This window comes from Alligator sinensis, unplaced genomic scaffold, assembly GCF_000455745.1.
Source record: "Alligator sinensis unplaced genomic scaffold, ASM45574v1 scaffold320_1, whole genome shotgun sequence".
NCBI classification, from domain to species: domain Eukaryota; kingdom Metazoa; phylum Chordata; order Crocodylia; family Alligatoridae; genus Alligator; species Alligator sinensis.
In genome coordinates, this window is record NW_005842249.1 from 302847 (window position 1) to 325699 (window position 22853).

At 46.1% G+C, this 22853-nt stretch overlaps 1 protein-coding gene across 1 annotated transcript; it reads left to right on the plus strand.

Moving 5' to 3' along the window:
• Positions 1-10506: 10506 nt before the first annotated feature.
• On the plus strand, positions 10507-22310 carry LOC112550908 (sulfotransferase family cytosolic 1B member 1-like). The gene is made up of 4 exons (XM_025208750.1): positions 10507-10610; positions 19682-19776; positions 20656-20836; positions 22175-22310. The coding sequence occupies exons 1-4, from the start codon at positions 10565-10567 to the stop codon at positions 22285-22287; spliced, it is 435 nt and encodes a 144-aa protein (XP_025064535.1). The 5' UTR covers positions 10507-10564; the 3' UTR covers positions 22288-22310.
• The last annotated feature ends 543 nt before the right edge of the window (positions 22311-22853 follow it).

Sequence of the window (22853 nt, forward strand, 5' to 3'; positions counted from 1 at the left end):
CTAGCACCCCCCAGCTACTAGTATGGGCCACTGCAGGGGTCTGGCTGCCTTTCCTGTTTGAAAAGTGAACATCAGTTCACTTGCTTATCGGTTCAATCTCTTCAGTTTAGAAAAATCAGCAAAGATTTTGAATCAATTCAGCCTCGGGCTTTTTGACTGTTTGTACTTAGCCTACAGGATTAGGCAGATCCCAGCCTGTTCCTGCTCTGTTCTGCCCCCCTGCAGCACATAGAGGGATTTGCAGATTCCTGATGCAGCTAGCTAGGTGCCGGGAGCTCCCAGTGGGGCAGGCTCAGCCTGGCAGGGAGCTCCAGGGAGACAATCTTAGCTTGTGGCTAGTGAGCTGTGGGCACTCCCCACCCTCCCTGCTGGCAGTGGCAGATAGGGCACCGTGTCCATGAGGTGATCGCAGAACACCTCCTACCCCAGCTCCTGTAGTAGGGCACCTGATTGGCTGCCCACACACCTTAGGCACAGAGGGTATCCTCAAAACCATGTGCACATGCACATCAGCCTATTTTGATGCACATTAAAGCATGACAAAAAACTGCGTGCTTTCGCTAATGTTAATCAAATTAGGCTAATGATCCTTTTTCTACTACCTAACAATGTAGGTACTAAATTTAATGTGCGTTAGCAAAAGCACATGAATTGACATGTAGACATGCCCACTGTGCAGTAGATTAATCTACTATGCAGTAAGGTGTCTCGTATAGATGCACCCAGTATGTCTACACTGTAAAATGAAGGTCTAATTGCAACATATGCTACCTTAATTTGGTCAGTAGCGGTAAGAACAACAACAGAAACACAGCAATGCAGGCTTTAATACCTGCTACAGCCAGAATCACTGGAAGGTTTGTACTCTGATTGCTACTGTGCCAGTGCCATGGCATCTCCCCTGCTGTTACTTGTGCCAGCTAGTACATGCTACAACCAGCTAATACATGCTCCTTTTGCTGTTTAGATGTAGCTCTAGATTTTTCCTATAACAGCAGCTAAAAAGGATGAGCAAATAAAGAGGCTTTCACAAAAGAGCTGGGTACAGAAGTCTGTTGTCATTACTGAGAAGGGTCAAGATTTACTGAAGGACCACACCCCAGTGAAGTGAAATGAAGTGAAGCACTTGCTCAATGAGATATCATACAGGGGCATGGTGAGGATCGTTGGGGAGGAAGCAGTTGCTGGGGAGATTCTCTTATTTAGAAGGAAAAATAATCATATCACTACCTCAGACTAGTGGGAGCAGGCACCACTGACCAGCCAGCACATATCTCTTTACCTGAACTCTAACCTGTCTGCCAGGCTGATATCTAACACTGTAGCACTTGAAACCATATCCCCCACGATTTTCCCTTTGAGGTCAGGAAGGACATGAAATTCAAATGAGGAGTGGGAGTTTGCAGGGGAGAGGGGACTGAGATAATGCCAGGTGAAGAACCGTATGTGTGGAGCAATGGAGAAGTTGCAGCTTGTACCTAGTGGTCAATGTACCTGTCTGTCCAATGGCTCTGGCTGTCCCGGGTGTCAAACTGTAGTTGGCCGCCTAAGACATTTTGAGGCTTGGGATCACCATACCTTCCCTCCTTCCCCAGGGGGTTGGCTTCTTCCTCACTGGGGATCTTGGAGGTTCTGCGAGTTGTCCATCAAGGGGCCCACAATCGTGACTAGGGTAGCGATGAGGTCCCTGCCAAGGGTGCTCTGGAACTCCTCTACAAAGGGACATGTCACGGGGCAGGCTTCAGGCTGCTGTGCTTTGCAGGACTGCCTGATTTTATACTTGCCAGAGTCACTTTGCCTGGGCTTGGCTGTTTCTCCTTCTGTCCATAGTCCTTTTCGTGCATGCCCTCCAACATCTTCTCAAAGACATCTTGATTCCACCAGTTTTCACAGAGCTGGGCTTGGGCTGCACCTTTTCTCCACAAGCTTAGGGGATCCAACCTCTCCCTCCTGATCCAGTCAGAAGCACAGAGCCTAGGAACCCTGTCCCTGGTTGAAGCCATGCTGGTTCACTCACAGAGATGGGCTGGAAGGCACTGAGTGTTTTCAAAACACAGAGGGATTCAAATGGGGAGGTAAGCTCCTAGTCCACTGAACTGAGCCAACAGAGTTCACATTACTCTTCTGAGCAATCAGTGTAAGACATTGATTCGGGGAAATTTTGTATACTGGCAGAAGTAAGGGACTGTCTACACATAGTTTCTGCCAGCTGCCATTTAGCAGGGAAGGGCTTATGCCACTTGGTGAGGTGGTAGTTCTCTGTCAACCTACCCCTGGGGTTTTGCTGCTTTACTGGCCCTTTCTATGTAGATGCATACAAATTCCTGTCAGCAACACACAATATGCCCATGTAACACTGTACAGCCTACACCCAGTGGAACCTTGCAACAATCGCACAAGCATAGGCAGGGCAGGGGTTATCAGTAGGGGTCTGCCTAAATTGCAGAGGGACTTACCAATATTCATGGGTTGATTGAAGCGTAAGGTTTGTTAATGAGAATGTAATGGGAGGCACTGTCAAAAGCCTTGTTAAAGTCAAGTCATTCACTGCTGTCCCCACAGTCCATAACGCTTTATCATAGAAGGAAATAAAACTGGTGAAGCACAACTTACTCTTGTGGAATGCAAGCTGGCTGTTCCTGATCACTTTGTTCTCTGCGTGTTTCTAAATAGACTCCTTGAGGGTCGGTTCCAGGATTTTTCCAGGTATTGAGGTTAGACTGACTGGTCTGTAATTCCCCAGATCCTCCTTCTTCCCTTCATCAAAGATAGGAACAATATTTGCCCTTTTCCTATCATTCAAGACGGCACCCAAACTTCACAAGCCAACAACTTGACTAGTCAATGACTTCACCTGATTCCTTCAGTACCCTATGGTGTGTTCTATTCTGCCCTGCCACCTTGAAAGTATCTGTAAGTCATTCCTAACCTGTTTTTCAGTTACTCTGGGCTGTTTGTCTCCTCTCCTATCTTTGCCAGCAACTGTGCTCATTGTTTGGTAGCTGGCTTTAATTATGAAGACTCAAGTAAAAAATTGCATTAAATACTTCAGTCTTCTCTGCATCATTCATAATTCAATTGCCTTCTGCATTTAGTAAAAAACCTACAGTTTCTTGGGTCTTCCTCCTACTCCCGACATATTTGTTGCGTTTTTCATCCCTTGCCTGTTGCAACTCAAATCATGCCTTGGCCTTCCTGATTTTCTCTCTGGAGGCCTGTGAAATACTTAGATATGCTCACTTAGGAGTTTCACCAGATTTCCACTTTTTGTAGGATTCCTTTTTGAGTTTCAACTCACTGAGGAGATTGCTTCTAACCACGTCAGTCTCTTGTTGCAGTTCCCATTCTTTCACTGGGATAACTAGCTCATGTGGCCTTAATGCAGCCAACTCGAAGTATAGTCAGGTCTCCTGGACTCCATTCTCCCTCAGAATTGCACCACAGGGGATCTTGCCCACCATCCCTCTTGAGTTTGTTAAAATCCAAGTTTGTTCTTTATTGAAGTCCAGTATCTTTATTCTGCTGCTCTCCTTCCTTCCTGATCTTAAAGTCTATCATTTCATGGTCACTGGCTCCCAAGTTACTTTTCACCTTCACATTTTCCACCAAGGCCTCCCTGTTTGTGATCAGCAAGTCAAGCAGAGCACCCCCCTCAGTTGGCTTCTCCACCACCTGTTCCAAAAAGCTTTCCCCAACACACTCCACAAATTTGCTAGATGGCCTGTGCAGTGCTGTGTTCTCTGCCCAGCAGATGTCACAGTAATTAAAGTCCTCCATAAGAACAATGTTCTCTGATTTGGAAACTTCCACTAGTTGTTTTAATAAGGCTTCATCCATTTCTTCCTCTTTGTCTGGTGGCCTATCGCAGATGCCCACCATGACATCCCCTCTGCTGCTTTCCCCTCTAACCTTTACCCAGAGGCTTTCACCAATTTTGCCTCCCACTTTGTACTGCACTTCAAATTATGTGCCATCTCTTTTACATACAAGGCAACCTTTCCTCCTTGTTTTTCCCTGCCTGTCCTTTCTGAACAAGTTGAAACCATCCACAACAAGTACTCCAGTCATGTAAACTGTTCCACCATATCTGTGTATTCCCCATTACATCAAAATTCTGCAACCGTACTAAGACCTCCTGTTCTTGTTTATGCCCCTTGCTTCTTGCATTAGTATATAAATATTTGAGGTAACTAAGAGATTGTCCTGTTTTCTCCCTGAGAACATTGCTAAGATTTCCATTATTGCCTTCCCTTAATAGGATTTTATCCACATCCCCTGGCTCTTCACTTATTTCTGGGCTTTTGTCTCCATCCCTTGGTGAATTTAGTTTAAAGCCTTTCTTACTAGCTAGTGAGCTTGTATGCAAAGACACTCTTTTCCTGTTTGTCACATGGACTCCATGTCTCCCAAGCATTGCTTTTGGGAACATCATGCTATGGTCAAAGAAGCCAAAGCTCTACTGGCAACACCATCTACATAGCCACTTACTGATTTCCAGGATGCACCTCCTTCTACATAGGCTTTTACCCATGACCAGGAGAATCAGTGAGAACAATTCCTGGGCCCTTGTCCTCTTCATACTTGCACCTAGAGCGGGCTCCCACAACAGCAGGCCACCCGGCCCTGCCCCACCAGCCGGAAGCCCCTGCCAGGACTTTGGGCCTGGGAGCCCGTGGCTGCCCCGGCGCGGGAAGCTCAAGTAAGGGAGAGGGGGGACCCCGGGCAGGGAAGGAGCTCGGGGTAAAAGCGGCCCCTCTCCACTCACGCCCAGTGTCCTGCACTGCAGCTGCTCGCAGACCGTCTTGGACAGCCCCATGGCCCTGCGGCTTCTCAGCACCAGTTCAACCTGGTTGTAGCCAAGCGGCTCCTGTAGCACCATGTCAACCTGGGCATGCATGCCATGTCAACTAGGACCATGTCAACTCCTGCATCTTCATTGGTGTCAAAGGTCACATGACATCACTTCCTGATATGATACCACTTCCTGTGACGTCTTTGAATATGGCTCCGGCCCACTGGGTGATAAAAAGTTTGTGATCCGGCTCCACATTCAAAGGTTGGACACCCCTGTCCTAAGCTAACGGATCAGCCTGGCAGATGGATGCCTCTGTGCCCTGCACCAAACACTACCATCTGTCACTTTGCATGGCAATTATTTGATTTTTCCACCCCTTGGGGTACATGGCATGACTTCTCCTGTCACTGGAGGAGAATTCTTCTTATCTGAGGCCAGGGTTTCTTTCCTGTTTCTTAGTGGGACCACCATAGGGTCAGAAAATGACTGCTACCTGATGCCAGAAGTGATAAGCTTCTAGCTTCCATGCAGGAGTGAAGGGCTTTTCTAAAGAGAACAGGCTGCAATGACCTAAACCACTTCCACAGCTTTGGTGTCAGGAAGGAACCTTTCCTTAGGTCAACCTGGCAAGGCCTCTTTGGCTCCCATGTCTACTGTGGGTTGAATCGTGGTCTTTTATATAGGACCATTTGGGAATATTTCACTGAATCTGTACTTTGAGAAGTCCCCTGCCAACCCTGCGGGCTGTATGTTGGACAAGCCTGGCTTAGGTGGTATGGAAGGTACCAAAAGCCTGTATCTGAGACTTCATGGAAAGATTCCCAAGACCCATTTGACGCTCTGACTACTATCCCACACCACTCATCCTTGTGATATTGATACTTCCCTGAGCAGATCAAAAGTGACAACATGGCTCTAGGTCAGGGGCGGGCAATTATTTTGGAAGGGGGGGCTGCTTACCCAGTTTTGGCAGGCTGTTGAGGGCCGCATGGGTAGCCCCGCCCCTTGACAGGTGCCCCGCCCCCGGTCACCATCTTGGAAGCAATGTCCCCATGTCTTGGGACCAATGTGGGGCAGCACTGGTGGGGCCCAAAGCAGGGCGCAGGCTGGCAGGGGTCTGTGGAGCTGGGCTGGGCAGCACCAGCAGGGAGAGGGGGGAGCTGGCCCGGCTCCGTAGAGCCCCTGCCGGCTGGGACCCTGCGCTCCTGCCCCCCTGCTCTGGGCCCTACTGGCACTGGCCCCAGGACACTGGTGCGGGCCCTGTGCTCCCGCTGGCTCCCCGCCCACTCACACCCTGTGCCCCCTAACCCCGTGGTACAGGCAGGGGACAGCGCATAGCTCCGACCCCCTGCTCGCCAGCAGGGAACTTCTCATGGAAACTGTATTGATGGAAACTATAAGTTGGCTATTTAAGATTAAAGTCTGTCCGTGGATACCTAGTAATCCATGAGAATTGTTTGTATGAGAGAGACACGTATGTAGCAAAGGCCAGAAGTCAGACCCTAATGTTTCCAAATCACTTTGAGGTCTTTGGAATGAAAGATATTATGAGGCCATCAACATTAGTGATGGACTCCTACTGGATCTTGCAAACTGTCAACCTATTAGGATTCTATGCACAAAAAACTGAAATGAAGAGATGAGTAAATGGAGCAAAATTGCTTACTGGTGGATTTTCCTAGGAGCCAAATGGAGTAAGTTGTCCAACTTCTTTGTGTGGTTAGTGAAGGCTTAAGCATCAACTTCCCCCTCCCTCCTGTATCCTTTTGAAATTCCTGGCCTAGAATCCTAAAAGGCAGATTTACACTGCTCTCAACAGGACCTTGACCAAAAAGGGAGCGAGGAAGTGCACGTCTACACCCTGACATTCTGAAAAACTGCTACCAGCATTTCACAACACAGTGTTCAAACCCTTTTGTAACACAGGAGGAAACAGGAAGTCTCGTGTGGCTTCCCATTAAAGCATTACACAAGAACCAGAAATGATGGGCAAGGCTGCTTGGATCATCCAGTCCAACTTCCTGAAAACAAGCCTCTTCAGGAACTCTGGCGGGTGCATATATACCCCAGGCCTACGCAACAGTAGGAACACATAATGTGCCTAGAAAAGGGATTCCACCAGCACCATTTTCAGAATCAACATACATTTCTCCTTCTGGGGACATACATTTCATCCTGGACTTAACTGGGAGGGACCCAGAAAGCCATCTTGCTGTCAATCAAGGGTCTAGGCTTGAGTATCCACTCCATAACAGCAGCCTTTTGAACATCAACACTTTGTGGTGAACAATGCTTCTTAGGGATTTCTTTTTCCATTTAATTTCTTTTGTATTTTTCAGGTGTAGCACAGCTGGCTAAAATGGCATCTCCTTAGTTAATACAGACCCACCTCCCAGTTCAACTGCTTGTGTTCTTTTGGGATAACAATTGCAAGGGGTTTCTTTGTCTGTTTGCTCCTTTGTTTGGATCACAGAAGCACCTGGCAGTTCCAGTCCAGGTGGTAATCTGACTGGACCCTGCTTTGTGCACTATACAAAGCATGAAGTAAAATCTATTCCACTGAGGCCCCACGAAAAGAAGATTAAATAAACATAAATAGGTTTTAGGAAAGGGAAGTGGAAGAAGGGAGAGGTTATGTGGTTGGCCCACCATTGTACAGATAATCTGAGAGACAGCAATTGAATTGAGGTTGCCTAGCCTCTAATGGTTTCCTGATCCACATGAACAGCCTTTTCTCCATGATCCTATATAGATAGGGACCTACTTGAATCGCAGTTTTCCATTTTTGTGGAAACTGCGAAAACTGACCATTTCTGCAATCACTCCAAAAAATGGTGCTTCCTGTGATTTTGTGTGGAATGCCCCGCAATAAAATAAAAGCTTGCCGGAATACAAAGAAAGCGCAGCAATCCCTGCAGCCATAGATCATGTGTTTTGCAAGACAGCTACTGAGAGGCTGAGCTAGTGACACAGATTCAATGAAGGTGCCAGCTGGGAAATCAGCATGGTTTCAGTGCCATCTTTTAAGAAGCCAGATTCAATGCTGCAGCAACACTGCAGTCTGAAGATGACTGATTGGCCCCTTGGCCAATCAGCAACAAGGTGGGGAGTCACCAAAAGATCTTGAAATTGTATCTGTGCATGAGCAGCCCTAGAAAATCCCTCCATCTCTTCATGATGTAGGTAGGACCCTGTCTATATAGAAAATCAAAGGTGAACCTCAGGTTTCTAGGGGATTTAAGTTCTCCTGTTTTGCTTTCTTTTTTTTAAAGCGACATCCAAAAATTGACCCTTAACAAGCAATTTACATAGTGATGGGCCAGTAGTAAATTTTGCAAATAAGGCCAGTGCAACGTGTGGTAATATGATCCCTAAGCCAGTAATCCATGCATTTTGCTGGCAGATTCACTGAAGTGACCGATGTAAAGGAGAGAAAATCCAGGTTCATGGTACAGGAGAAACAAAGGGTGAAGTCCAATCAAGTCAGAGTTTGGATAAAAATCACATTGTCTTTAATACACCCATGATTTTCCCCTTTTTGTCCTTCACGGGATGCTTTCTACACGCCTCTCTGAAGAAGATTCTTGATTCAGCTGGATCCTAGTATGATCATGTGCACTGATGCGGGAGGAGAGAAAGGAAGTATGGCAGGGGGAGGAAGAGAGGGGGAGTATAACCTCATGTAATGTTTTTGGCCCCAAGTAATGTGTTGTTTGCTTGTGCAAGTGTAAACATTATGAGCTGAGACATGTAGGAAGGGGGCTGGTTTCACAGGTGAAATGCTCAGCTCCTAAGAAGGACTACATCACAGTGAAGGACAAGATCTTAAAGATCTGCCTTCTTTGCATTCAAAAAGACAGCAAGACAATTTGCATTAGCAGCCCTTGTGGATTCCCAAAACTAGTATACACACACTTGTGTGCCGCTTCCAACGGAAATTTAGTAGATTCTACTTTATTATACATTGGTTATTCCCATCTTCCAGTTATTTTCATATTTTCTGTGGAACAAATACATCTGCTAGCTATTCAGTTGAAGCTATTCAATTTTATCTAGTTAAATGCCTTTGACTTTAAGCATATTTTGGTTTATTGCATAAGCTGAACTTAGAAAAAGGAGGCCAAGGATGGGTTAATCAAATAAGTCAAAGACTGACCTGTTTGCAAAAAGAGATTTATCATAATGTTGATCAAATTATTAAACATTTTTTGCAACCTAGCAATGGATTGCATATGGCTTTTTTTTCTTTAAATTATGAAGCCCATTTCACTTGTAGGAGGTAAATGTAACATGTTTTGGGGGATTTAATAACAGCCTTCAAATACCTGAAGAGTGGTTACAAAGAAGATGGAACTAGTGTGGTGGGAGATAACAGAACAAGGAGCAATGGCCTCTAGTTCCAGAAAGAGAAGTTTATGTTAGATACTAGGAAAGCTTTCTGACTAAGGGTAGTAAAGCACTGAAACAGGCTTTATCTCACAGCTAAACTGTATAGGGTGCATGAGTTCTTATTGTGTAGAATAAGTTTTAGGGTGTGCTTGTGAAACTCTTGAAAAAGAAGACAGAAAAGTACTAAAAAGGTCAAAGGATAGGTGAAGTGCACAGAAGGGAAAAGGGGAGAAGAAGAGGCATAAGTAATTCTGTCTTTTTTCTGCAGTGATATAGCCTCTCCCTTCAGTTTAATTATCGTATCATTTAAATAGAGAATAATTGCTATGGTTTTTACTTCCTTTTTCATGTCAGATATTAAATAAATTTTATGGTTGGCTATTCCACAAGCCTACAAAGACAGAAAAAAAGGTGTAGAGGATAAATTCTAGCCTTTCCAAATTTAGAAAGGTGGCATGACCCAGGATGAAGCACTCACAACACAAGGTAACGTCCCTTGGTGTGCAATTCCTGTTACTGTTGACTCAGCTTAATATCACAGGCTTTTTTCAGTCCCATGTGCATGAGGGAGTTGGAATGGATCAGGGCCCGAATGTATTAGGAATTTGTGAACAAGAACAATAACAGAAGAGATTAGAAGCAAATGGAACAAAATTGCTTACTGGTGGTTAACTAATGGAGTGAGGCGTCCAACTCTTTCAAGCAGTCAGTGGAGGGTCAAGCATCAGCTCCCACTCCATAGGTCCTTTTGAAAACCCCAGCCTAGGATCCTGAAGGCCAGATTTACATCATTCTCAATGGGACCTGCTGGCTGCTGAGAACATTTGAAAATCTTGGCCAAAAAGTGGAAAAGGAGGGTGCACATCCACACGCTGACATCCTGAAAGGCTGCTTCCAGGATTTCACAACAACTTTTTGTAAATCTTTTGAAACCTTTTTGTAAGGTGGTAGGAAACAGGAGATGTCTCATGTGGTTTCCCACTAATGCATTTCACAAGAACCAGAAGAACTAGACAGGTGACATCCCAACTCTTTTTGTATCTTGATCTGCAGTAGCACCACTAAATTCCCAGAGAGAACATATAAAGTCCTCAGCCCATGACATGGAACAGCCCTGGAAACACAAGTGAATCTGCCTCATATTTTTCCCCATCTAGCCTCACGTTAGAGCATCTCAGGAAGCTGAATTTGTCCCCTGCCAGCCCTCAGCCTAGCATTGCTGCATCCCAGACTCCTCCCTCTTGACCACACAACTTCCATAAGTGGGGGGGGGGACGGGGACGGACTTTAGTTTCCTTGGCTCAGCTCCAGAGAGTTGTTAATGAACTTGCTGTCTGGAGGCACCCGTATCAATCCCACCCTTTGTGTCCTGTGGAAATCATGCTAATTTGCACAGACAGCAAGAGTGCAGTGCCACGGGAGAAAGGTAAAGGGGAGGCTTTGACTTTTTGCATTATTTCTGTTATAAGTTGGCTGTCTGTTGTCACCAGGCATTTTTTATATTGAATATTTTGGTGTAGAAAGTTTGCAAATCACAGGCTGCAGAGTTCCCCCCTCTTAGGAGTGGGGAAGGGGAGATGGATGTACAGGGGAAGTAGATACCATGTGTCGTAAGATGGGCTTGTGATGACATAGGGATTTTGCCCCAGATCTTGATTTATTCTGAGTGTATAGAAGTGTCAGGGGTGAAGACTCCAAGCCGAGGTCTTTGGAAAGGGGCCAGGATTATACAAATATGACAATTTATATGTGAGCCTAAGACTTCAAATGATTTCTAGCCTCTCTTTTTTTTTTTGTTGGCTTTCTCTACATGCTGTTTGCTCAAAAACTTCTAGACTGTGATCATATCTGAGCAGAAGCTAAACTATTCTTTATTTGCTCTTTTCAAAGGAAATTAAGGCTGCATAGACAAAATTACATTTTCCACTTTCATTTTCCTTCCTATGGGGATTCACAGGATTTACAGTAAGCAGATGCGAAGATACACCGCTGATGATTCAAGAGGGTTTGTTTCACGGGCAGCTGATCTCAGGCTGAGTAGGACCTAACCCCTCTAAACATACATACAAATGTTCAGGAACAATGTTTATTGTTGTTAATTTTAACTAAAAGTTAAAAACTTAAAGTTTGTAATGCCACTGGCTGCGTGTTCATTCTGCTCATGTTTGTGACAACCTTGCTGCACAGTTCATCATGTCAACTGGGCGAGGCATTTTATTTTTGACTAGTGCTGGGTGTAGGCATATAAACCAGTGGTCCTGACTGTGTGCAGGTAACAGAGTTGTACTGGCTATTTGGCTACTCTCTTTTATGCATTACATGCAGTTTTGAACTAAAGAGTTCACAAAATGCAGGGAATAAGATATTCAAAAACACGAAGTGCCGTCTTACACTCCAAGGCTTGCATGTCTAGGGTGAAAGAATTCACCCCACTAACTGAAGTGATTCTGCTCTTGGGTTGAAGCTATAGTGTGTGCCCAGTTATATGGAGGTAATGAGCCTAGAAAAAGGTATTCTCTTACATTTTCACCTGATTAAAGTGCCAAGAAGCAGCTTGTGCAAAGCAGAGGGGTCCCTTAAGGAGGATGCTTAGTAACTTATTAGCGTTATTTTTCCCTCTGGTAGACTCTCAAGACCTTAACCAAATTCAAGGCCCCAAATTGGTGAGCTGAGTCCTGTACAAAGAAACTACAGTCTGCAGTTACATAGAGCCCCAAAGAGATTATGCGTGTCAACAGGTAAATCAGGTGTGTGATTATTCTCATTTTACTGAGAATTGAACTGAGACAGAGCTTTAGGGCAGAATCCTCTTTCATTTTAAGTACTTAAATGATAGTAGCCCAGCCACATAATGACTGTTTGGTGCTTATGCACAGTCTGTGTATGTGCCATGTGGATGAATAAGCTTCCATATGGTATCTGAGCGTGCAGATAAGGCTGTGCTCTGGCACGGCAGGTATATGCACATGCCCTGGGCAAGTGTAAGTCATGAACTGTACCTGGCAAAAGCCTAAGATAAGTGAGCTCTCCCATAGTCTAGTCCCAATAGCTGAGGCACTAGGACCCACAATCAGGAGATACAGGCCCTGCCGCCCACCTCAATAAAAGGGGATTTGAACCTGCCATTTCTCTGACAACCTGGGACACTGCTCCAACCACTAGGCTGCAGGCTAGGCATTATCTGGTACTCCTTTTGAAGCCACCTTCTTGGGCAGCTAGAAGAGGAAGCTATGTGTAGCTAGGAAGACACAAATAAGCTTTAAATTGCCTGGCTTAGTGTGATGGCAGATGGTCTAAGAAAAAAAATGGAAATCCTGGGCTCTGCCCTGGACCTTTGCTCCCAGTGGTGCAGACCCCTTCCCACAACCTCTTGCTCCATTTAATCCAGTGACTACTATAGCAGGTGGGTGTCCCAGGGATGGCTGCGATGTTCCCTGGTGCCCCATGACCATGTCAGCTCTGCCCCAAGGGCACCTTCTTATCTCTCCTGCCACACCTTGTAGGTAAAATTATAAACAGGGAGGCTGACTATGAGTCTTTACACAACCCCCAGTCACACTAAACCCTAGACTGCACTGGCCTTCAGACCCTTCCCTGGGCCCCTCTCCAAGATGGTGCCTCATGGGACACCTTTAGCCTTATGGGCTACCTGTGTGGCTCTAAACCTCCCCTATACCACACCCCAGGCCTCTTGGATGCTATACAAACAGTTGACTCACTTAGTCCTTTCCCAAGCCAAACTCTGCCTCTACGTTTGTCCTCTCATGTTCCTGTCTCCTGCGTTTCTCTGGCACCGGGCTCTCTGGCTCCAGTCTGTCATGCTGCTCTGAAGCCGGGCCTTCCAGCCCCTATATCTGCTATGCCCTTCTGACTCCAGGCTCTCTGACCCCAGTCTGCACCCCTCTGGCACCAGGGCCTTCCACTGGGCACTAATGAGGTCTCCACCTCCCCTTATTGCCTCATCCCAAACTACCGGTACAAACAAGAACACGTACATAAGCCCTGGGGCTATAACACAACAATAACAATGGAGACCATGCTGTGACTCTTTAAGAAGGCAAGCTTCCACCCTAGAACAACACATCCCCTAGTCCTGGATACCTTGTAGGGTCCTGGAGCCTTTACTGTACTTGTAGGCCACAGTGCAGGCGACCAAACATCTCTGGGTAGCAGTCTAAGGCATGGGCTCCTTCCCCTGGCAGTCTCCTAAACAGTGTGAGCCCTGCTACCCCCCAGCCCTGAGCTTATATGTTCCCAGGGCCCTGCCTCCTTCCGGTCATCTGGCTGCCTGCAAGTGCTGGCTAATTACCCCATTAGGATGTTGCTCCTGCAACCTGCAGCTGTGGTGTCCTGCCTAGCCTGCAGGACTCGCTGGTTAGGCTGCTTCTGCCCTTAAAGGAGCAAGCACATCTTAGTGCCCTGCTGCAACTACTATATGCAAAGTTCAGTGTTCAGTTTCAAGGGGAGGGCTAAAGCAGGTACTGAGTTATGTTGAACCTGTGGCCTGCTGGTTACAGCTTTGTGCTAGAAGGTCAGACTCATGGATGTTCAAACCCTCTTTGGGTAAGAGGGACCTAGAACCTCACCCTCCTGCTTCCTGGGTTATCAGGTTCAAGTGCATGAGGGCCCACTATGCAGTGTTTAAGCTGTGCACAAATGTAAAAAATGATACTTATGTGGTTGGGTAAGTGCCATGGGTTCATCAAGTGAAATTTGTTTACTATCCATAGTGACCTTTTCCAAGGTCAAAGAATGAGTCTGAGGTACGATGAAAAACAGAATCCATGTCTCTTGGATCCCAGTCTTATGCCTATATGACATGGCCCTCTGCCCTCTCAGTTATTATGGGTGCCATATAAGTGCATCGAGGCTGCTCTGACAACACACTGGAACAGACTTGATTAATCAAGTCTGCTGGAGCGTGGTAATTACCATGCTCCAGCAGAGTCCAGTGTTAAATGTATCAGTTTCCCTGCACTGAAGAATGGCAGTGGGGGCACTTTAACTAAAGCTCATTTGACTAAAGTTCTAATTAAAGGCCCCCTGCCCCTCCTCCCCCCAGAGCATGTGTATAAACTCCGTATGGTTTATGCCTTTGATCATTTACACTTGACCCCTACCCGAGAAGCACACTCAATGAGCCCAGCCTCTTACAATCATTGGTTCACATGCCCCTCTCCGACATGCCCCTCTCCTTGATGATTTTCTCCAAGATCTTCCCGAGGACCGAGGTGAGGCTTACAGACCCAAGTAACTATAGGCCTGTAAGCCTCACCTCGGTCCTTGGGAAGATCTTGGAGAAAATCATCAAGGAGCACATCTGTGGGGGGCCAGCAGGGGAGATCATGCTCAGAGGCAACCAGCATGGGTTCAACAAAGGCAGGTCCTGCCTAACCAACCTGATTGCCTTTTATGACCAGGTAACTAAATCCTTGGATGATGGTGTCGCCGTGGATGTAGTCTTTCTAGACTTTAAGAAGGCCTTTGACGCTGTCTCTCACCCCATTCTCATCAATAAATTAAGCGACTGCGGCACTGATGCCTGCACAGTTGGATGGGTATAAACTTGGCTGATGGGGCGCACCCAGAGAGTAGTGGTGGACGGGTTGTACTCAACCTGGCGAGATGTGAGCAGTGGGGTACCCCAGGGCTCAGTCCTCGGGCCCGCACTATTTAACATATTCATCAGTGACTTGGACGAGGGGGTTGAAAGCACATTGTCCAAGTTTGCGGATGACACTAAGATGTGGGGCAAGGTGGGCACATTTGAAGGGAGAAAGAGAGGCTGCAACTAGATTTAGACAGACTAGAAAAGTGGGCAGATGAGAATAGGATGGGGTTCAACGCAGACAAATGCAGGGTGCTGCACCTTGGGAGAAGGAATCCACAGCACACATACAGGCTGGGGAGTTCCCCTCTTGAAAGCACAGAGGTGGAAAGGGATCTTGGAGTCATTATTGCCTCCAAGATGAACATGAGCCACCAATGCCAGACTGCAGCCAGCAAGGCCAGCCATACCTTGTCATGCATCCAAAGATGGATCTCTAGCTGGTCCAGAGAGGTATCACCAGAGAGGTGATACTCCCCCTCTATGCGACATTGGTCAGGCTGCAATTGGAGTACTACGTCCAGTACTGGGTGCCACACTTTAAAAAGGATGTGGCCTGCCTTGAGAGGGCTCAGAGGAGGGCCACCCACTTGGTGAGAGGGCAGCAGGGCAGGCCCAACGAGGAGAGACTGAGAGACCTGAACCTGTTTAGCCTCGGCAAGAGGAGGCTGAGGGGGGACCTGGTGGCTGCCTACAAACTCATCAGGGGAGATCATCAGCAAATAGGAAGAGCCCTTTTCTCCCCAGCACTACCTGGAGTGACAAGGAACAATGGTAATAAGCTGATGGAGAATAGGTTTAGGTTAGAGATCGGGAGGCAATATTTTAGTTAGGGTGGCCAAAATCTGGAACCAACTTCCCAGGGAAGTGGTCCTCATCCCTACCTTGGGCAAATTCAAGAGGAGATTGGATGATCACCTGTCTGGTGTCTTGTGACCCCAGCATTCATTCCTGCCTGTGGCAGCGGGTCAAGCTAGATGACCTGTTCAGGTCTCTCCTGACCTTAGCTACTATGAAACTATGAAACTATGAAGCAAGTGCCGAGATTCAATTGCCTAAAAGGAAAAAGACTGTTTGCTTTTGTCACAAGAGGTCTGAAAAAGCCTGTACAAACAATTCCTGTGCTGTATCAAAGAGGTGAGAGGGTAAGAAAGCTTAACTATGGTCTCTTTCGTAAAGTGTTATGGTCTATTAACTGGAGTTATAAAATATGGTATGGTATAGAACTGTCATTGCTGTCTCTGCCTCTGCTTTAAATGCAGGCCCAGTCAAGGACACACACACTTAACCAGTGACAGCAGGGGTGGGCCAGTGACTGCAATAAAAGAAGAGCCTTACTGTGCTCCTCTCTGTGCTTGGAAACACTGGGTGTGTCTACATGTGCCATTTACATGGAGCTTATTGCTGCACAGTTTATCGCTCCTGCCCAGAACACCTCCTACCCAAGTCCTTCTGGGAGAATGGCTGCAAGGTAACCAGATGCAGTGATATTGCCTTCTCAAGAACAGCATGATGGGGGACCACTGGGGTTCCCTGCACCATGCCATTGCCTTCATTGGGGTTTCCCAACCAAACTGAGCAAGTGTTTGTTCCCTAGGACTTTCCATCACCAAGTACACACACGTAGGTTATAATTACTGGAGTGCGGTCATTACCACGCTCCAGCAGACTTGATTAATCTGCTCAATTAATTTGCCATGCGCATGATCAGAGGGCAGGAGAACAGGCCTCATGATGAGAGGCTGAGAGCCATGGGACTCTTCTGCCTGGAAAAGCACAGGCTCGGGGGGACCTGGTGGCTGCCTATAAGTATATAACGGGTGTACATCAGGATCTGGGGGAAAGCCTGTTCACCAGAGGGCCCCAAGGGACAACAAGGTCAAATGGTCACAAACTCCTCCAAGACCATTTCAGGCTGGACATAAGAAAGACCTTCTTTACTGTCCGAGCCCCCAAGGCCTGGAACAGACTGCCACCAGAGGTGGTGCAAGCACCTACCCTGACTCCTTTAAGAGACATTTGGATGTTTATCTTGCTGGGATCCTTTGACCCCAGCTGACTTCCTGCCCCTTGGGCAGGGGGCTGGACTCAATGATCTTCTGAGGTCCCTTCCAGCCCTAATGTCTATGAAATCTATTAAATCTATGAGACTGCTCTGACACGCTGTAATTACAGCATGTTGGAGCAGTTTCACATGTATGTGTATTCACACATGCATTGTCTCACACTGACTTCTGCCTTTTGTTAGGAATATTTGTGCTGGGTCCTTTAAATATATTCTGTATGTCTTTGGAAATTCAGGGCATCCTTTCAGACTAGCGATTTTAGTAGTTTTCATCCAATCACTGCTCCTCTTCGCAATAAGATTCCCCTACGTAAGTATCTGCACATCAGGGAATCCACTGGCTCAGATGTTCTATGAGTAAAACCTAAGGGCCAAGTCTCAGCCCTTGGCTGGCCTGACTTGATTGTTATCTGTCAGCTCTGTGTTCCTGAGGGAGCCCTGGCACCCAGCTTGTTGGACTTACAAAGGACTTTTTCTATTTTCCCCCACCCCCACACACACCTCATCTAACCAGAACTAAGCAGAAGAAAAGTTTAATAGGCATCTCAGGCCGTATATTCCCTGGTCCCAGTATGGGAGGCCTATTTAAATTTGACTGACTAAAACTTGGTTTCCGCGTTAGGGAATGCTGAGGCAAGAGACCGAGTCGGGGGGGTATGGGCGACATTTGAACAATGGTTAAGCGTTCATCACAGCATCCAGCCCTTTGGAGCCCTAACCACAAATGCTGTCATACTTTTCCCGGGATGACTGGTGGAAGTCCTCCCCACAAAGTTTATAAACACTCCAAGTAATCCCCTTAAGTATGTTAAAAGACTACAGTAAGATCTGAATGTTATGCTAAGCTAAGGCTTATTCACAACAGGTAAAATACAAAACACTGATGCTGACTTCACAGCGCAAGCATAGCTAGGCCATCTGAGAAACAATGTAGTATCCCTTGCAGTATATCTTCTATATTCATAATAATTTCAAGCTGGCTCCTAGGTGTCTGGTTACTCCTTAACATTTTATGTTTTTCCTGGTTGTTAATCAGTTTCTTAAGATGTTCCAAACCAGATAACCCCTTGTCACTGAAAAAGGACAAATTGAAACTGTTTATGTAACAGGATTTTTCCTGTCAATTATGGCTTGGAACCCTCTTGATTTACACAATTAAAAGAATGCTTTGAAGAGGCTGGGGGGTATAGGAAAGCTGTAAAGCAGTAAACAGAGTGCTTCAAGAGAGAAAAATCTCTCTAACACCATCCGCTGCTGTTCTTGAGAAGCTGGGAGAAACAGATCGTCTCTTTCGGTTGCCTGTTTAACCTTCAAGGATTGTGCTAGGAACTTTGCTTGTCAACAAATCACCCGAGTGCCTTGGAATGGTGAGATCCCAGCTCTCACTCTCTCTTTGTCTTTTTCCCTCTTTCTCTCTCTCTTTTTCTTTTTCTCTCTAGGCATAGCTTTCTGAACCTAAATTTTATTAGTTAAGCTTGAGTTAGGTTTCCCCAAATACTCAATTAAACCAGGGTAATATTGTAACTGTTTTTGTTTGTTTTTTCTTGCATGTCTATTACTACTAGTGCCATTATAAATTTCAAGGGTATAGGTTGTAAATTTCATACACTTACAATAAATAACTTTTATAGTCAAACTGGTGATAACCGGGTGTATTTTTCCTTCTCTACTTCCCCTTCCCTACTTGCTCTGCAGCAACACTTCTTTCACCTAAGCCAAAGATCCCTGTGAAGCCCAAAAATACTGTGGGGTCCGCTCATCAAGAGGCTACCACTACTAGGACAGTTAGGGCAAAAGATTGGGACATGCTGACTTTAAAACACATAAGGGGATCAGCTTGTATAGGCTGATTGACCCAGTTTGGCTCAGACATGCCCTAATGAACTGAATGCTGGCCCACAAGGTGTCAGCTGGACACCCAGCTTGATTCAGAGGTATTCTGTTCACCTGTGTGCTTGTGTCTGACTGCATTTTATTGTTACCTTAATTAACTGATTCCTGGCATATGAGGGTGTCAGCCTGTACATGCTGATCAACTCGGCTGGGTCAGGCACATCACATTAATCTGTGCATGTGTGTATGTATTTGATTGATTTGGTGGCTGGAGGAACCCAGCCCCATTGAAACTGAGTCCTGCAAGATAGCTCCATTGGGGGTGAGGACTTGCAGAAAGGAGAGATACAGCTTCATATAGAAACACAAGTAACACAAGCAGCACATTAATAAAATTACAAAGACCCTAGAAATGTACCCCTAATAAATGAGCACACCCAAAACTGATAGGCAAATCTGGTAACATGATGGGAGCTATGTTGATTTATACCAGCTCAGAATCTGGCCCATTTGATTTCAGTGCAGTTTTCCTGATTAGTATCACTTGGCATTCTGGCCTATTGACTACCAGGAGGGATTCCTGTTTACACCAGCTCAGTATTTAACCCAGGGACTTTGATAAGAGTCATGTTGATATACAGCATCTGTGGACCTTGCCACTTAACCTCATTGTAGCTACCTCAGTTTACACCAGTTAGTAATCTGACCCTAAATTGTATCTATGCAATTTTTGGTTACTATCTAGTTTCTGTTCCAGTCATGGATGAATAGATACAGATTTCAGCCTGACACTGGAACCAGCAAAACAAAGAACTTGGCCCAATATGTAGTAATAAACAGCACTGGGTGTTTGTGTACAGATTTCCATTTGGTTTCAGATATATGTGGTCACCATGAACTTCAACAGATTTACACCAGTGTAGCATGTGTCCCCTCATTATCCAATACACTTCCTCTGATGGTATCTGCATATCTCTTTCTCCAAATCCAGTTGCTTATGTGTTCTGGTACGACCATGTGAAAGGATGGTGGGAGAAGAAGCAGGACCACCCCATTCTCTACTTGTTCTATGAGGCCATGAAAGAGGTGAGTGGGCAACAAGACCCTTCTGAAGAGCAGTCTGCCCGCTATCCTGGGAAAACCTGTCTGTGGGTATATTCAAGTCCATTTTCAGCAGGGATCTGGGTTTTCTGTTTGCCATGGAAAAACGCGGTAAAAACTGGATATTCTCATTTTAAGAAGAAAAACCTGGATTTTCTCATTTTAAGGAGAAAAACTCAGAATTTCTCCATTAAAGGAGAAAAATGCAGGAAAAGGTGGGTTTCCCCTTGCAGACAGGAGCTCCCCATGGTGAAGGAGGGAGTTGGGCAGGGCTGAGGCATGGGGCATGCAGCCTGGGGCCATGTGCAGCCACTGAGCCCAGGCGTGGAGCAAGACAGAACTGTGGGCAGCTCATCTGGTGAGCGCAGTGGAAGGCTGGCTCCCCACCACTGCGCGCACTCCCAGGGAGCTTGGAGAAATCTCCCGGCCCCCCCTCCTTCAATAGCAGAGCTGGGGCTAGGAGCTGCTGGCTGCTGAGGCAGGGGGCATTCTCCCAGCCTGGGATCTGTGCTCAGAGACCTCTTTGGAATCAGGCAGCTCCTAGGGGAGGGGGTTGTTCTCCCATCCCTTCCTGCCTGGCCTGCCCAAGAGCAAATTTGCTCCCAGTCAGCCGCATCCACACCATCACAACCATGTGGTTAATTTGCTACCTGCATGTACAGGTAGCAAATTAACTCCACAGTTGACTAACTGACTGAGAAATAAGTGTTGGTACATTTAGACAGTGATGCTTTATCGCACAGTCAGTTAGGCAACTGCATGGTAAAACATCTTGTTTAGATGTGCCCACTGTTCACCTGACTGGGTGATCAACTGAGTCCAACCACACCCCATCTGTATGAAGCACTGCCTCTCTTTCTGTAGGACCTAAAGCGTGAAATTCAGAAGGTGATGCAGTTCCTGGGGAAGGACCTGATGGAGGAGGTTCTGGATAGGATTCTGTATCACATGTCATTTGATATGATGAAGGAGAATCCCACCACCAATTATAAGATGGCTCCTGCTTTCCTGGTTGAACAAGGATATTCCCCTTTCATGTGCAAAGGTGAGCATATGTGTGAGCATGAGCACACATCATTTTTCTCTTTAGTTAGCATTAGAAGTTGTTTTCCCATCTGGTTTTCTTTTCTACACTGCCTTGAAAAGTGGGTCTTTATTTCTCCCCCACCATTAAATAATTATTTGATAAAGTGTACCAATAGCATAGAGAATAGGGAGCTGAAACTAGGCCTCCTACTTCCCAGAGGAGTACCCATCACACTCAACTGCCAAGTAAGAATACCTTGTTTTCTCTCCTTCTAGTTCTAGGATTCTTGCATACCTTTCCACTCAGTGGTCTAGCTTTAATAGGAGGTTAGAAAGAACAGAGCAGCCCAGTAGTCAAGAGCACTTTCTTGGGAAGAGAGAAATACGAGTACAACCTCCCAGTGGCTAACATAAGCCAAGAACCCTAGTCTCTTACTTCAAGGACAGGAGTCTATGCCATTAGGCTGTTTGCTATACCACATAGGCTATTATTTATCAGTTACTAGGTCTGGTTTTTCTGTGTCTAAGGAATTGGGGACTTATGGGCCTTTCTGAGTGCTGAAGAACGGAGTGAAATTGCAGCGGAGCTCAGGTGGAGGTAGAGGTCTAAAGAACATACCTATCTTAGTGTTGCTGGGGCTGCTGTGGGCTGCAACTGAATCATGCTTAGTGACTTGGGATACCGAAAGCCCCACAAGTGACACCTGTGTATCTACACATCACCCTACATCACTGTAGCAACATGTTACATTGCTGTACAATGTGCTATGGCGACATAGCGATCATGTAAGTCTACACATGACCAGCAGCTACTTTGCTATAGCGGTGCACTCCCTCATTTTAGTGCGCTGCTACGGTGAAGTAGCAGCTAAAACTAACTGTGTGCTGCACACACAGTGCAGTACAGGCGGCTACTGCACTTTGCTTTAGTACTTCTAAAAGGAAGCACTACAGCACGGTGCAGTAACAACGTTGCCATAGGGTGATGTGTAGATGCACCCTTAGACACTTTAGAAGGGAGAATGGGACTTGCACCCTTGTATTGCAGCTAGTAGGGGTGGGTGGCAATCAATACCACATAGAGTTGGGCCTGTACTGTATCTAATTAGTACTCCATGTAATGAACTACAGTTCTGGCCCTGCTGTGTACGGTACACTCATTAGTCCTAAAGCTAAATTTCCCTCTCAGCCACACATGTGTAAATCTGTTGGCTTTTCATGGAAGAGTGTCACTGAGGGCTGAGCCAAGTGCTTCCTCAGTCAGCAAGGCTGTGCTTTATTACAGTTTTCTCTACCAAAAGATTCTTTGCTTCACGTGTTTCCTTCTGTTTCTTTTATTGTCTCTGTCTCATTTTAGGGATTGCTGGTGACTGGAAGAATCACATTACTGTGGCCCAGAATGAGAGGTTCAATGCAGACTATGAGGGGAAGATGGCTGGGACCACCCTGTGGTTCCCAACAGAGGTCTGATATACCTGGAGTCTCTGTGTCAGGATGCTAAACCAAACCAGAGCTACATGGGACTTTCTGTGACACCAATTTTTCTTTTTCCTCCTCCTTCCTTGAAAAACCAAAGGTCAGACTCTAGGAAATGTCTCCATCCCAGTGGTAGGCAGCAATATGTTGTGACTCTGGGAAATGGGAATTTCTCTGAAGAGTCTGGGATTCTTTTAGAATATCCTAAGTAGGAGTAGGAGTATGAGTAGACTCATACTCTAGTTAGCTGCCATACAAATACACCTTATTTTACCTCACCCCTTGTTGATTGCTGGACTGTATCCTGGCCAGCCTCACTGTGGGCATGGACCTAGGCTTTGGGTATGGTGATGAACGGGGATCCTGGTTTTCTCTGTTTTAAAAAAAAATCCCCAATTTTCAGTTAAAAAAGTAACCCCAAATCCACATTTTTCCATGATTAAAATGAAACATCACTATATCTATCTATCTATCTATCTATATGTGTGTGTGTGGGGGAGGTATATAGTGTGTATGTTGGGGGGGTGTTTCAGTTAAATCACAGAAAAATATGGATTTGG